General features: G+C 54.5%; 1 protein-coding gene across 1 annotated transcript in view; it reads left to right on the forward strand.

The window, feature by feature from the left end:
- The window catches only part of SARNP (SAP domain containing ribonucleoprotein), a 31,294-nt gene that overhangs the window by 2,327 nt on the left and 15,386 nt on the right, over positions 1 to 13,581 (forward strand). The window contains exons 4-9 of the mRNA XM_009886893.1: positions 734 to 801; positions 2,211 to 2,262; positions 5,531 to 5,604; positions 6,246 to 6,274; positions 6,859 to 6,884; positions 8,103 to 8,171. Of these exons, the coding sequence (XP_009885195.1) occupies positions 734 to 801; positions 2,211 to 2,262; positions 5,531 to 5,604; positions 6,246 to 6,274; positions 6,859 to 6,884; positions 8,103 to 8,171 (318 nt within the window). The remainder of the gene's footprint in view (positions 1 to 733; positions 802 to 2,210; positions 2,263 to 5,530; positions 5,605 to 6,245; positions 6,275 to 6,858; positions 6,885 to 8,102; positions 8,172 to 13,581) is intronic.

Here is a 13,581-nt window from a genome sequence, read left to right on the forward strand (position 1 = left end):
GGCCGGTTGCAGCAGGATTCACACTGCGTCGCCCTGCGGTTCTGTCACGAACTGAGCAGCAAACGTGGCTGGGGCGCGGTGTGCTTTTAGGAAAGAAAACATTTAAGAAAAAGTTGCCCGGCCTGTGGGAGCGAGCCTTAAAGCAGGAGGGTTTGTTCGGAGGGAGGTGAGGAGATCTGACCTGGGAAAGCGCTTTTTGTGCTGAAAACGCCAGCGGAAACCAGTTCTTCCAGCTGTTGGGTGCTTTGCCGCTCGGTGAGGACGGGTGGAGCATGCGGAACCTTTCTCCCCAGTCTCACAAAAAGTATTTGGGGAGAAGTGAGGTGGGTCTTACCGGATCGGTGCTGGGCATCGAGTGTGAGCGCTGTGTAGTTTTGCTGTTCTTTGGCTCCGCTTGCGGGCTGAAGAGTGTTTCATTGGAATTACTTCCTAAGCCTCGTGAAGCCCAGACTGTCTGGTAAGGGGGTTGGATAAAACCAGAGTCTCTGTCCGTGACAGCCGGTGTTCAAACCCTGCCGGGCCGAGGCTGTGAGCATTTCTTGCGGCACTCCTCACCTTAGGGAGCCGAGTTCAGTGCACAGTGCGGAAATCTGTAGGCGTGCGCAGGCTGAACGACGGGCGCTGCCTCTTAAAGCAGTGAGAACCCACAAGACCTGACAACGTCCCCGCTGAGGTGTTTCTCTCTTGCTCGGCTCTTTATTATCTGACCTCCTCTCAACTCCTTGACTTGCAGGAAGAAGAGCAGAAGCCGGTAGAGCCGCCTGTCAAAGTAGAAGAGCCTCCCGTAAAATCGCCTGACGTGTAACTATCCTTTCCGAGTAGAACAAAGCAAACCCGGGGGGTGCGAGGGCCGGCGCGGGTCAGCTGCCTATACAGCCCCGTTTTGGAGTTTGGGCTGGAAGGAGGCTGCAGCACATGTCGGAGCAGGATTGTGGCCCTTGCCTCAGCCCGGTGTGATAATGCAGTGGTCGGTCGATCGGTCTGTCTGTCTGCGTGGCCGCTCTCCCCTCCGTGGCTCGAAGGACGAGGCGAGCCCTGAGCGAGCCCCGGGCTTGTGGGCAGGAGGGGGCGTCCTGCACCCGCCGAGCTGCGCCGGCAGCGCCGGCCAGCACCAGGTCCCAGGCAGAATTGCTTCCTGTGAAAGTGCCATTAAACCATTACTACCTTTCAGGGCATAAAATGAGAAACCTGTCCGGGAATCTGGAACAAAAGCAGTGCATTTTTCTAAATGGGAGACCTTAATGAGGCTGGCTGTGACCCACTGTTTTATGGGAGTTGTTTGGAGGAGGAGGATGCTATTTCATTTAGCCTGGGAACTTCCGAACTTTGTCTCTTCCTCTTTTGTTTTCCCCCCTCGAGCCTGAGCTCTGTTTTTGGAGCATAAACTTTGGAGCACGCCCACTCCATTATATTTTCGTTCAGTCTTTTTACCGGTCCCGCTGTTGTCAGCTGCGCATTGTTCAGGAAGTGTGTGTTTGAAATGGAGCCTGGGCTCGGGGTGCTGGTGCTGACCGGGGGAAAGTTGCCTGTGGCTGTCCCATGAACTAGAACAGAACAATCCTTTGTATTTGAGGGCCATAAAGGAATAAAGCTCTTTGGGGCTTGCAGTCGAGGCTTTGGGCTTCTAACAAGAGCTGAATGTTACTGTTAAGAGCCTTAAGGTGGGCGGGGGGGTGTAGGTCTGCGGCCTCTTGCTGTAATACCCACCCGGCATTTTGAGATGCATCTGCAGCGCCCCACTAAAATTGCAGAACATTTCTCTTGCCTTAAACGGAGTTAATTATTCCTCTGATCCCGTGTGGAGAACGGGCGAGAACGTGGCTGGTTCTTGTGTCTTTTCCAGCTTGCTTCCGATCGTTGCCAAAGGAATTTGGGAGTGCTGAAGGCACTAGTCAGGCTCGCAGGAGAACCCACGGCTGTGCCTTCACTGCATCGTGTGTTTCCTGCCCCTAGTACACCCTAGACTTCGGTTATAAGTTTCACAAGCTTCATACTTCACCTTAGCATGAGTACCTGGCTCTAAACTTCCCGAGGGGGGTGCTAGCTTGTGGCTGCTCTCGTTTGAAAAGCAGCCCCTCAGTTCAGGTGGTGGTGGTGCTCCCAGGGATGGGCGGCTGGGAGGAGACCCCCGACACCTCTCCCGCCGGGGCGCCCCTGTGAAAGCCGTGAGAGCCGTTCTGACCGATTTCTCTCTTTCCCAACACCTCTAGGATTACGGAAAAGAAGGTAGTGAAAATAACATCAGAAATATCACAGATGGAGGTAAGGTTCCTTCTGCCTCTGCATCCTCCGAGGTGTCGGTTCCCTTATTCCTTCGTGCAGAGTCTCTTTTGTGTGTGGCTGGGGCTGTGTCAGTGTTTCCATTGTAAACCTGCTTTATTTTGCCTTGATTTTATATTAATGACGGGTCGCTGGCTGCGGGCTGACCTGGCAGGGATGGTGACCCCGTGGCACGTTTCATTTTGACGCTAGATCTCGGGGCCCGTTCCTCTCAGTTCTCCATTAACGCCTCTTGCCCCGCTGCGGTGCTTTCCGCCACCAACCACCGTTGGCCCTACCTCAATATTTCCAACTTAGCCGCGACGAGCTGCGCCGTTCCTGGCGCGTCGCTCCCTCGCAGACAAAGATGGACTTTGCCCCGTAGCATCCTCTGCTCTGGATGATAAAGGCTGATAGACTTGAACCGTCTCTGTGATGACTCTGGTGTATAAATTCGTGTTTCCTGCTATTGCGAACATGAAAAGTTCCGCTGCGGAGTTCACCAGGCCGTGGCACATCCCCGTCCCTCGGGACTTGCTGCGAGCCCCGTTGCTTCAGACACGTAAAACTACAAAGCGTTGTTGAGGCTGCGCTTCAGGGAGTAATCAGTTGGGGAGGGACTGATACGAGCTAACAGATCATCTCGTCTTTATCTTCTCTGACTTTGTCACTTACATTTGCTGGGCTTATTTAAAACAAACACGCTTAGAAGCTGCCGATTCCTCTGGGAAAACTTTGCGAAACTTTTGAGTTTCAGGAATCTGATTGTGGTTCTCTAATCCCCCCCCTTATTTTTTTGCTCGTGTTCCGTAAGAAAGAAATCACTATGAAAACATGATTCTTGTCTCCCTGCTGTTCACCACTACTTTAGAGTTTTAATCTTCTGTTTGGGACACGATCATTTCCACAGCAACCAGGGTGATGTCGCAAGTGGAGGATTATGACCTCAGTGAGGGAGTAATGAGGAGAAACACGGTACCTGATGAGAGCTGGAAGCGTTGTTGAAGGAGCCATGTCCCCTGCGAGGTGGGGCTGCCCTTGGCTGTAGCTGGTTAAAGAGCTCATTAAGCGAAATTGCTGAAGTTACGCTCTTGCCCTTTGTTTTTCTCCAAATTCTGCCAAATCTGTTTGCAGGAAAACCACTTTTTTTTTTTTTTTAAAAAAAAACCAGCCCAGGTTGCTCCAAGCCCCGTCCAACCTGGCCTTGAACACCTCCAGGGATGGGGCAGCCACAGCTTCTCGGGGCAACCTGCCCCAGGGGATCATCGCCCTCACAGCAAAGAATTTCTTCCTCCTATCTCATCTCAATCTCCCCTCTGTCAGTGTCAAACCGTTCCCCCCCATCCCGTGGCTCCCCTCCCTGATCCAGAGTCCCCCCCCAGCTCTCCTGGAGCCCCTTTAGGCACTGGAAGAGGCTCTGAGCTCTCCCCTTTTTGGCCTTCTCTTCTCCAGGCTGAACCCCCCCACCTCTCCCAGCCTGTCCTCCCAGCAGAGGGGCTCCAGCCCTCCCAGCATCTCCGGGGCTTCCTCTGGCCCCGCTCCACCAGGTCCATCTCTCTCCTGTGCTGAGGCCCTCGAGCTGGAGGCAGCGCTGCAGGGGGTCTCCCCAGAGCCCGTTTGATTGAGTGTGAATCGTGTCTCAGCAAAACCGTGTCGTAGATGTTTTTTGAAGATAAAAGGGAATTATTTCCCATACGATGCATAATTGAACGCTGGAGGCTGTCAGTGTGGGCTGTTACGGATGCTAGAAGTACAGATGAGCTCAAAAAGAGAGGAGACGAATTCCTAGGAAGGGCGACCGTCGGGGATAAACGAATGCAAACGTGAGCGCAGCCTGAAATCCAGCCCGTGGTGTGCTGTGGGGCTGGGAGGGCGCAAAGGAGGCAGAGCACCCCTCTGACTGCGGCAGTCGCCGGCGGGGCCGTGGGGCAGCGGGGCTTTTGCGCTGATCCGGCGTGGGCTGTCCGTAGCCGAGAGTCCTTTCAGAAGCTGCCCCTTCAGGTGGATCTTCTGGATGTTCATCAGAGTGTCAGACAGAATAAGGAGATGTGCTTTGACCTGAGGGATACGGTTTTCTGCCTTTATTGTTTCTACTGAGCTGAGTAAAAGCTCCTCAGTGCCGACACCGTTAGGAGTGCTATTCCCAATCCATCTTTTCTAAACATTTATGTTTTGATGCAAATGTTTATTACGCTCCTCACTGTGCTTTTGGCTAAAGTAAATGTTTCCATTAAAATAATGTCTGTTTCTCTAACCTTTAAAACACCAAACACATTTTTGTGCCCTTGTGTAATAATAAAATGTTAAATATTTCCCTTAAGCTTTTAAGGGGATTTAATACTCGGAGGTGCAAACCCTTGCGCTTCCGATTTTTCCAGGCTTTTCCCTGCCCGGGGCAACGTGCTCTGCGGTCCTTTCTGCGTAGCTGAATTTCGTCTTGAATTGCACCGCTAATGGCAAACTCTGCTCGCGAGGCTGAGCCAACGGCCTGAATAGCGTCGGTCTCTCGTGAAAAGACTTGTGCCAAATAAATAAGTTCCCTGAAAACAAACAGCTCCCCCCGCCCCGCCGCCCCCATCCCCTTTTCTAGAATATTTCTTTGGCCTTTTGCTTAGGGGGGAAGAAAAGGAAATCTTGTTTGCCTCTCTTCTTGCAAATCAGCCGAAGCCGGTTGTGCCTACTGCTTGCTTCCTGCCTCCGGGAGGGAAGTCGGGGCCGTTCCCTTTGTAGTCCCTGCCAGGAGCGCTGCTCCTTTCCCTCCGGCACAAGGGCTTCCCCGGGCGAGGTGTGCGGCACTCCGGCTTGGGCGCTGGCATGCCACCCCCCAGCGCAGTTGCAGCCTTGTACCGTCTTCTAACACTCTCTGTCACCTCCCCGCCCCCGTGCTCTTTTGGCATTTCTCCTTTCCTCGGAGCGCTCCCTGAGCAGCGCGGCAATGGCATACCTTTTTTTTTTATTAGGTTTTTTACAAGGCCCGTGTTTCTCAGAACCGTGGCAGAGCCTTTTGGTCAAGCGTACGTCCCGGGGGCTGTGGGATGGCTTCTCGGACGGCCCGAGCCAAAGGAAGGTGCCTGCAGCATCTCTCCCTTCGCCTGCGGGGGCAGAGGGATGGTTTTCCCCTTCCCAGACTGTGCTGCCGCTCTAGCAGGGCACGTAGGAGCGTTAGCCCACCACGTGTTGAGCTTGTGTGCCTCTCTCCACCCGCAGAACCTCCTCTCTGTACCCTTCAAATCTTCGCTCTTCCTCAGCCGGTTCCTTTCTCTCCCTCCAGCGAATGCAGAAGAGGGCCGAGCGCTTCAACGTGCCCGTGAGCCTGGAGAGCAAGAAGGCAGCGCGGGCGGCTCGGTGAGTCTGTGTGCAGCCTTCTCCTCCTCCTTGCCTGCGAGAAGACCTCTCCGGACGCGTCTGCCCGCCTTTTGGCGGGAGGTGAACGTGGCTCCGGGCTGTGCTGGGGTGGTGGGACAGCCGCGCTGGGCAGGAATTTGGGGGATGAGGTGGGGGTGGCCCCCAGCCAGAGCAAACGGTGGACAGGGTCACACCTGCAGGGTGGTGGTGCTCCTCGTGAGGCCGGAGAGCCCCCAAATGGGTCAAATTTGGGCCGTGCCTGATTGTGGGGTGCTCAACGCATACCGTACTGGTTGCTTGGGCGAAAATAGCGGTGAGATTCCTGGCAGCTCTCACGGTTACTCTGGAAGGAGAGGGACGAGCGGTGGACTGCTGGTGCCGCGGTTAACCTCCTGCGCTGCGAGGGTGGCTTCACGCAGCGGGGCATCGCCGCGCGCAGAGCAAGCGCAGGAGCCGCTGCAGTAATTACATGAGCCAATAATAGCGCGTTCCAGTTAATCTTGCCCTCAAACCAGTTTGACTCAAGTACACTCGTGAAAAGTATTTGAAGGAAAAGTTCGCACCTAAGACTTGACGCGTCAGGTACTGGCTGACCTCATCTCTGCCCGAGTCCCTGACTAAGCTCTGTTTACCTTCGGCAGGTTTGGTTTGGCCACAGTTTCGACTAAAGGTGAGGAGGTGAAGCAGAACCAATCCAGGGACTGACCGTACTGCAAATATTTAATTATTCCTGGGGGGGTGTGTGTGTGTGTGGAAAATCGCTGGTGGGACTCCCTTTGTTTTCAGCTCTGTCCCTTTGCCTGACCACACCTGGGAGCTCCGAGCGGGAATTGTAGAATCGGGAAGAAAAGGACGCGTGTTGTTCCCTTGGTAGTTCAGACGCTTTTCCCAGCGTCTCTTCCTTCCCAGCGCAACGGGAAGGCGCTAGCCAGATTTGCCTGCGGTACCCTGACCAGAGCGCCTGACACCCTTTGGCTTCATAAAATGTGGGGTTCAGTTGCCAAAGCTGTCCCGGCGAGGTGGGACGGCAGCAGGTTTGCGGGTGGAGAAGCTGATTTAAAGGTGGAAAAGAAACTGGGAGACTCATTCTGTAGCAAGCGGAGATGTAAGCTGGGGAAGAGGGGAGAGCAGTTCTCCACTGGTCTATGGTGGGACGGGTGCGGGGCTGCGGCTTTACAGCACCTCCTTCATAAGGTGCTGCTCCCCGTGTTTGATCTCTAACTGGCTTTTCTTTTTCTTGCCTCCTCGTTTCAGGCCTCTCTGCAGACAGCAAACCCACGGTAAGAAATGCTTCTTGTTCTTGAGTTGCTGCTGGTCAGGCCCTGTAATGTGTAGAAGGAGGTTCCTGTCTGCGGGGACAAACCACCCGAACGGGTGGGAACGACGTGCGTGGCGTGGGTTGGTGACGGAGCCCGCCGGGGTGTCGCGCCTGCGCTGCCCTGGGCGCGTTCCCGTCCCTTTGCAGCGTTCGGCTGCTTTGGTGACAGTGTTCTCGGATGAGCTGATTTTAGAATCAGACGCTGAAAAGAACAAAGATGGATATTTGGGGGGTTTTTTTTTGACTTTCGTTCTTTTGGTTTGTTTGAATATAATTCGGTGCTTCAGGAATGGAAATGACGAATGACCTGTAGTAAATCACTCTGCTTTTAATGGCCCATCTGACTTCCAGGTCTAAGTAGGAGGCACCGAAGTGTGCAGGGCTGAGACTGCCGCGCTGAGCCGCCGGCTCCGCGTCTCGGTGTTTGCGTGCTGCATCGAGGGTGAGCGGAACAGAGCGACGCCGAGGTCTGTCACCGGGCAAGGCTCTGGCTTCCTCTGGTGCCAGCGGCGTAAAAGATCTTGCGTGAACATCTGCCAGGCAGAACAGCACCGGGGTTTCCCCTGCAGAACTAGGAGCTGTGGAAGGCTTGTCCCCGAAGCCTGTGTTGGTTAGGGATAGGTGCCGTAACGGTGGCTGACGCCTCTCCGGGAACCCAGGCAGGCTGGGGGACGTGTTGGGAAGCTGCTCGGTCCGGGGACCTGCTTAGATGTGACCCAGCAGTTTTGGCAGGGTGAGGGTGCAGCAATGGCTTCGTAAACCGGTGGCGGCCAAGACAGCAGTGATAATTTGGGGGAGTACTGGCAAGTTTGCCTACAGAGATGTTTAATTTCTGTTTGTGTTGACCAGACGGCAGCAGGAAAGGTACCCGGTACAGGTGGCTCACAGCAACAGCCTGAAACAGCTGCTCTTTTAGGAGGGGACCAGCACCGGGTGTTTCTCCTTCGGGTGGTTTGAGGAAGCGAAAGGGGCGGACTGGCAGTTTCTGGCTGTGTCGTTTGGGACACCGGTTCCGGCTCGCGGCCCTCGGTGCTGGCAGGAGCTGCTGCTGCGGCTTCCCCAGGGCTGGTGGCAGCGCACAGATCTGTTCCCGGAGGCGGCCACATCTCTGTCCCTTTAACCTGAGTGACGACGTTTAGGGTTTTTTTAAAATACAAATTGTTTTCCTATGTTTTTGTAGGTAAACATGGATAAATTAAAGGAAAGGGCTCAAAGATTTGGGCTGAACGTCTCCTCGCTCTCCAAGAAGGTAAGGTGCCTTGGCCTCCAGGACACTCTGCCCCTCCGGATTAGCCCGGTGCTCCAGCTCGGAGCGTGCCGTGGCCGTTCAAAGCCTTCGTGCTGCTTGAGGTTTTACATCTTGTTATTAGCGCAGCGGCATGGGCCCCGGACCCCGGGGGAGTCTTGTCAACACTGCTTCCTTCATCTTTCCTTCTGTTTGTTTTTGTGTGTGTGACTCTTGATATGGTTTTGAGAGACTTACCGCCGCTGAACGGAGGTGTTGAATTTTAAGGTTGCTCCTCCAGATTTTAACATGGGGAGAGACACCGTGTAGCGGGCTGTGTAATCCCTCTGTTTCCAGGCGTTTGACTCGCGCTGTGTAAGCGCACGTTTCTGATTGGGGCAGGAGCCAAGTCTGTAAAGACCAAGGTAATGAGCTCTCTGAAGAGACGGCGTCCAGAGCTCCCTGGTAGGAAATAACTCTTTGAAGTACAAATGAGATGAGCTTCGTTAGGGGGATGGATTTGGTCTTAAAACTATTTATTTTTCCAGGGGAGAGAGATACACAAGGTTCTGAGCGTATCCCCTCTTCTGGTCCTCGTGCGTGGCAACGGACTGAGCTCAGCCTTCGCTGGAGCTGGCGGTGGGGCAGGAGACGGAGCCGCGCTCTGGCTCCTCCTGGGAGCGGGGGCTGTGCTGGGGGGGCCACGGGGTGTGCTCGGAGGTAACTCCTCCAGATTTTAACATGGGGAGAGACACCGTGTAGCGGGCTGTGTAATCCCTCTGTTTCCAGGCGTTTGACTCGCGCTGTGTAAGCGCACGTTTCTGATTGGGGCAGGAGCCAAGTCTGTAAAGACCAAGGTAATGAGCTCTCTGAAGAGACGGCGTCCAGAGCTCCCTGGTAGGAAATAACTCTTTGAAGTACAAATGAGATGAGCTTCGTTAGGGGGATGGATTTGGTCTTAAAACTATTTATTTTTCCAGGGGAGAGAGATACACAAGGTTCTGAGCGTATCCCCTCTTCTGGTCCTCGTGCGTGGCAACGGACTGAGCTCAGCCTTCGCTGGAGCTGGCGGTGGGGCAGGAGACGGAGCCGCGCTCTGGCTCCTCCTGGGAGCGGGGGCTGTGCTGGGGGGGCCACGGGGTGTGCTCGGAGGTAAACGTGTGCCGGAGAACGGTGTGCTTAGCGGTGCGATAACCCCTCGCCTAAATGTGTTCTGTAGCAAACGGGGGAGAAGATGAATTTAGCATGTTTGGGGGGGAAAACAGAAGAAAGGATAAATATATACTCTGAGATTACTACAACATCCTGTGCGCGTCCCAAACGAAAATAGCCTTTTCCTCTTCTGGGCTGTAATGAACCTCGTGCTGCAGCGCTGCTCAGAAATAGCGGGGAGTGAAAAAGAATTGTCCAGCTCTAACAGCTGGGTGATGTTGGCATGGAGACCTCTCCTCTCCATGCGGAAAAGGGTAAGAGCCGGGGGAGGTTCATCTTCTCTCCATCCCTGTGAAATAAGCCCCTCTCCTCCTCGGGGGGATGGATTTGACCTTTTTTGCTGCCTGTTTCTCCACGTACGAGTGTTCTGCTTTATTCCACTGGCCCTGGGAATTCACTGATGTAGAAAATATCTGGCATTGGAGGTCGCTGTTCCCCCCCCTTCCCTCCCCTGTCCCTTTGGGGGTGGGGGAAGGAGGCCAGTGCATTAAAGCTGGGATATGTGGAGCTCAGGGTGAGAGGCTGCTCAAACATCATTAACCCTGTCACTAGGAGCTCCCATTTTTCAGGAGGAATATATGCCTTGTCAATGTTTATGGCCGTGGCCTTCCCTGGGTAGGATCGTGTGGCTGCAGCTTAATCGAACCGGGGCTTATGGAAGGAACCGGCTTCCCGGGCTGCGCCGTGGCCCCCGTGCGTGGCAAAAAACCCCGAACCCGCCGAAATGCGAGGGCTGAGCTCCCCGAGCCGTTCGCCGGCAGACGCAGCTCGCCGGCGGGGGGGCCGCCCCCAGCCTCCGCTTTGCCCGACGCTGGGCTTTGTGTCCCCTGCGTGCTCCGGCCGTGCGCGCGCGCGGAGCGGTGTCCGGCGGCAGGGCTCGCCTGGCCGTGTCTCCTTTTTGTTTGCTCCACCGGGAAGCCGAGTTCATGGGCTTAGAAGTGGCTTCTCCCACTGAGCGGAACGCACTCTTGCATTCCTGGGAGGAATATTATTGGTTACTTTAATTAGCTGGTAGTATTGTGCTTCCCACCTGGGTGTTCTTTATAGCTTTTCATTACGGAGGAGCCTGGCAGTTGCGAATGTTTACGTGTGTCTTGGCAGGTTTTTATACCGTGCGTCGCAGCAAAAACTTTACAATAAACCATTGTCTCCGCGGAGCCACACTTCATTTCCTATTCAAATTGGTTTGGGGAGGGGTAGGGATGTAGGGGGGGAAGAATCGTAGCTGAGGGGGATTTCAGACCTGCTGTGAGCAGGGAGCAAATGCAGAGCTGCGTTAGTGGCTGTGAACTCATCTGTAGCTTTGAACCCCCCTTCCCCCCCGCCCCGTAGCCCTCTGGGGTAGAAATCTTTCAAGTTTAAAATCCTCTTCCTCTCTGCCCGAAGGGGAAGCGAGACCCCGGTCGCCGGGAGGAGAGGGGCGAACCGAAAGGTTGGCGGTGCCGGAGCAGAAGAGGCAGGTGCTCATTTCTCTCGAGGCGGCACGGGGCCATCAAATTAATTTTTAAAATAAATCAAGCAAGCGTTTATCTCCCTGTAGCACCGACTCTCCCCTCCGAGGCCTCCTGTTAAAGCACACGCTCGCTGACCTAAAGCTACCATCCCTTGACTCCTGTTAGTTGTACTTAACCCCCCACACTTGTAAATGTTCCCTCTCTATAGCAGCTGCTCCCTGTAACACTCCAACTCTCCGCTCCCCAGGGGAGGGTGTTTAGCTGCGTGTTTTATATGCAGGGTTTGATGCCGCAGAGGGAGCTGCCTGCGCCGTGGCTGTGATTCAGAAGCATTTCTCCGAGGGGGTGGTTTGCTCTTTATGTATAAAACAGCCTTGTAAGTCTCCTGCTGAGAAAGTGTTGGCACCAAATGGACAGCAAGAGCCCTTGGGACAGCATAAAAGCTCTGTTTGCCACCTTTGTATTACATTATCAAATACCTTTCCCCATCCGAACAGATGACTAAAATAATTGGCTTTTTTATCTCCTCTGTAACGTGGAGGTCTCAAACTGCCTTACGAACAATTAGCTGATTAACCCTCAGCTGTTCGGAGGTTGGGAGCAGAGAGGTGAAGCGACTCTGCTCCGAGGTCGCTCCGAGTCAGGGGTCCCCACCCGGAGCCCTCTTCTCCCCAGCGCCTTTCCCTCCGCTGGGGCTGAAACAAAGGATTTTTGCCGCAAACCTCCGTACGCGTGCCTAGCGTTCCCGTCCCTCCTCACGGGGCACTCGTCCCGTCACCACCTCGGTGATTTCTCGGGGCGGGGGGCAGTTTCTGTGTCTCTTGAGAGATGGAACGACCCGGCTGTAGCGAGGCCGAGTGGGAAGTACAGCTCCCGAGCCGCGTGTCACCTTGAATAACTTCATTTTTCTTTGCCTGGTTGCAAGTCTCCCATTTTCCAGCTGCAGCGTGGTCACCGTAAGACACGTCGAGAGCCCTGCGGGCGTCCCAGGTTGGATCCTGAGCAGCGGTAGCGGCACAGTATCCCCTTGATCAAAAGGTGCTGACTCTCCCGGACAGGAAGAGTTAATGTTTTAATGCGGCCGTCAGTCATGATTCTAGATTAACGCTGGTTTAATTCCGGTTAATGAGAGTGTGTTTTACGTGGAGCAGATAAGAGCTGCGCTCGCCTGAGATCAGCTGGCCGGCGCTGGCAGGCTGACTGCGTGACGTTCGTGTGCTGGTGGAGGAGAGCAGGGGTCAGTGGACCGGCAGAAAGTCTGTGTGTGTACAAAATAGCTAAATGAGAGAGAGAAAACAATTGACTTAATTGTTTGGCTTCCAGCAAGCTTATAATAACGTGCTGAGGAGGAATCCTTTTCCTGGGTAATTTTTCTGCCTGCAGTCTTTCCAACCACCCCCCGCCAGCCCCGGATGAGAAGCTATTAACCACCAAGGAAGCAAAGGGTGGTGGTGTAGGGGGGGAGACATGCTGCTGTTGGCAGGGAAAAGGGATTCGTGGACGAGGGTTGTTTCTAGCGAGCGCCAGGGACGGACGTGTCATGCATGGTGGCATGCGCCTGCGTTTTTGAGAAGCGCCATCGGCTTATGTGGCCGGTTGGTCGTCAAGAAATGCCTTTTGCCGTCACTTTGAAGAGACGGCTCCTGCATCGTTTGAAAGGGCGCGTGCCCCTGAATATTATTTTCTTTTCCAAACTTCACTTTTTCTGGCTGTCGTCAGCTTTGTGTCGATGTGTTGCTGTCCTCTCCGCTTCCCACCCAGTCTCCGCTGTGGCAGAGCGGAGGAGAGCCGTCTCCTCCAGGTTACAACCCAGCCGCTTCCTTCCGTGTGCTTCTCCTTGATTCCTCTTTCTCTCTCCCCTTCCTTTACCTTTCGGAGTGTGTTGTGATTAGAATATATAAAAGATGGCCCAGCAAATTGTCTTCACCGTGCTCTAAATTTGCAGTGGGGTTGTATTTTGTCCTGAGAAGTTGATGGTTCCTCCGCACGTTGTCTGCGCGTCCGTCCTCCTCAGGGCCGCTGCACGAGCTCTGCCCTTCGCGTGGGTTGATGGAGCGCTTGGCACTGCTTAAACCGGCCATGAAAAAGGAGGTTTTCCCCCTCGGAGCAGTGTCACGATGACACGGGGAACGGGCAGGGTAGTGTGCTGGATGCAGAGGAGTTGGTACGTTGTGACAGACGACGGGATGGATGAGAGTGCTTCGGTGGGCAGAGTCCCGGTGCCGCGCTCGGGGCTTCTTCCCCGTGCCCTGAAGTTCCCATCACATTGTGCTTTTAAATCTTAATATTTTTAGGTATTTAAAAAAGCTGCTTTCGGTAATTTTTACGGGATTTTCGGTCTCCCTCTGAGTTGGACTAGCGGGAACTAAGGCAGCTGGGTAGACAGAGGGAGGTTAAAAATACCCTGGTTTAAAGAGTCAAATGCAAGCAGAGCCCTCTAAAACACCTCTTGTGTTTTCGCTTATTACAGAAACTTTTCCGTAGCGCTGCAGAAAGTAGGAGCTAGGTCAGAATAGCGGAATGCGGCTAGAATTGCGTGGGTGCGCAAAGCAAAGCTGGAAGATGCAGGTACAAACTAACGCGCCGAGCGCGGAGCGTGGAAGCTGGCGAGACGCGGCTGCGTGAGCCCGGGGAGCCGTTGGCCCACGCTCTCCGCGGCGGCGCTTGCGGAGGGCTCAGCAGCAGAGGACCCGCGGAAGGCTGAGCTGGTTCCTGCCTTGTTTTGCCTTCGCTGCTGCTGAGCCGGGAGGGAACAGCGGCCGTATTGC

The sequence above is a fragment of the Charadrius vociferus genome, unplaced genomic scaffold (genome assembly GCF_000708025.1).
Source record: "Charadrius vociferus isolate BGI_N301 unplaced genomic scaffold, ASM70802v2 scaffold1816, whole genome shotgun sequence".
Classification (NCBI taxonomy): domain Eukaryota; kingdom Metazoa; phylum Chordata; class Aves; order Charadriiformes; family Charadriidae; genus Charadrius; species Charadrius vociferus.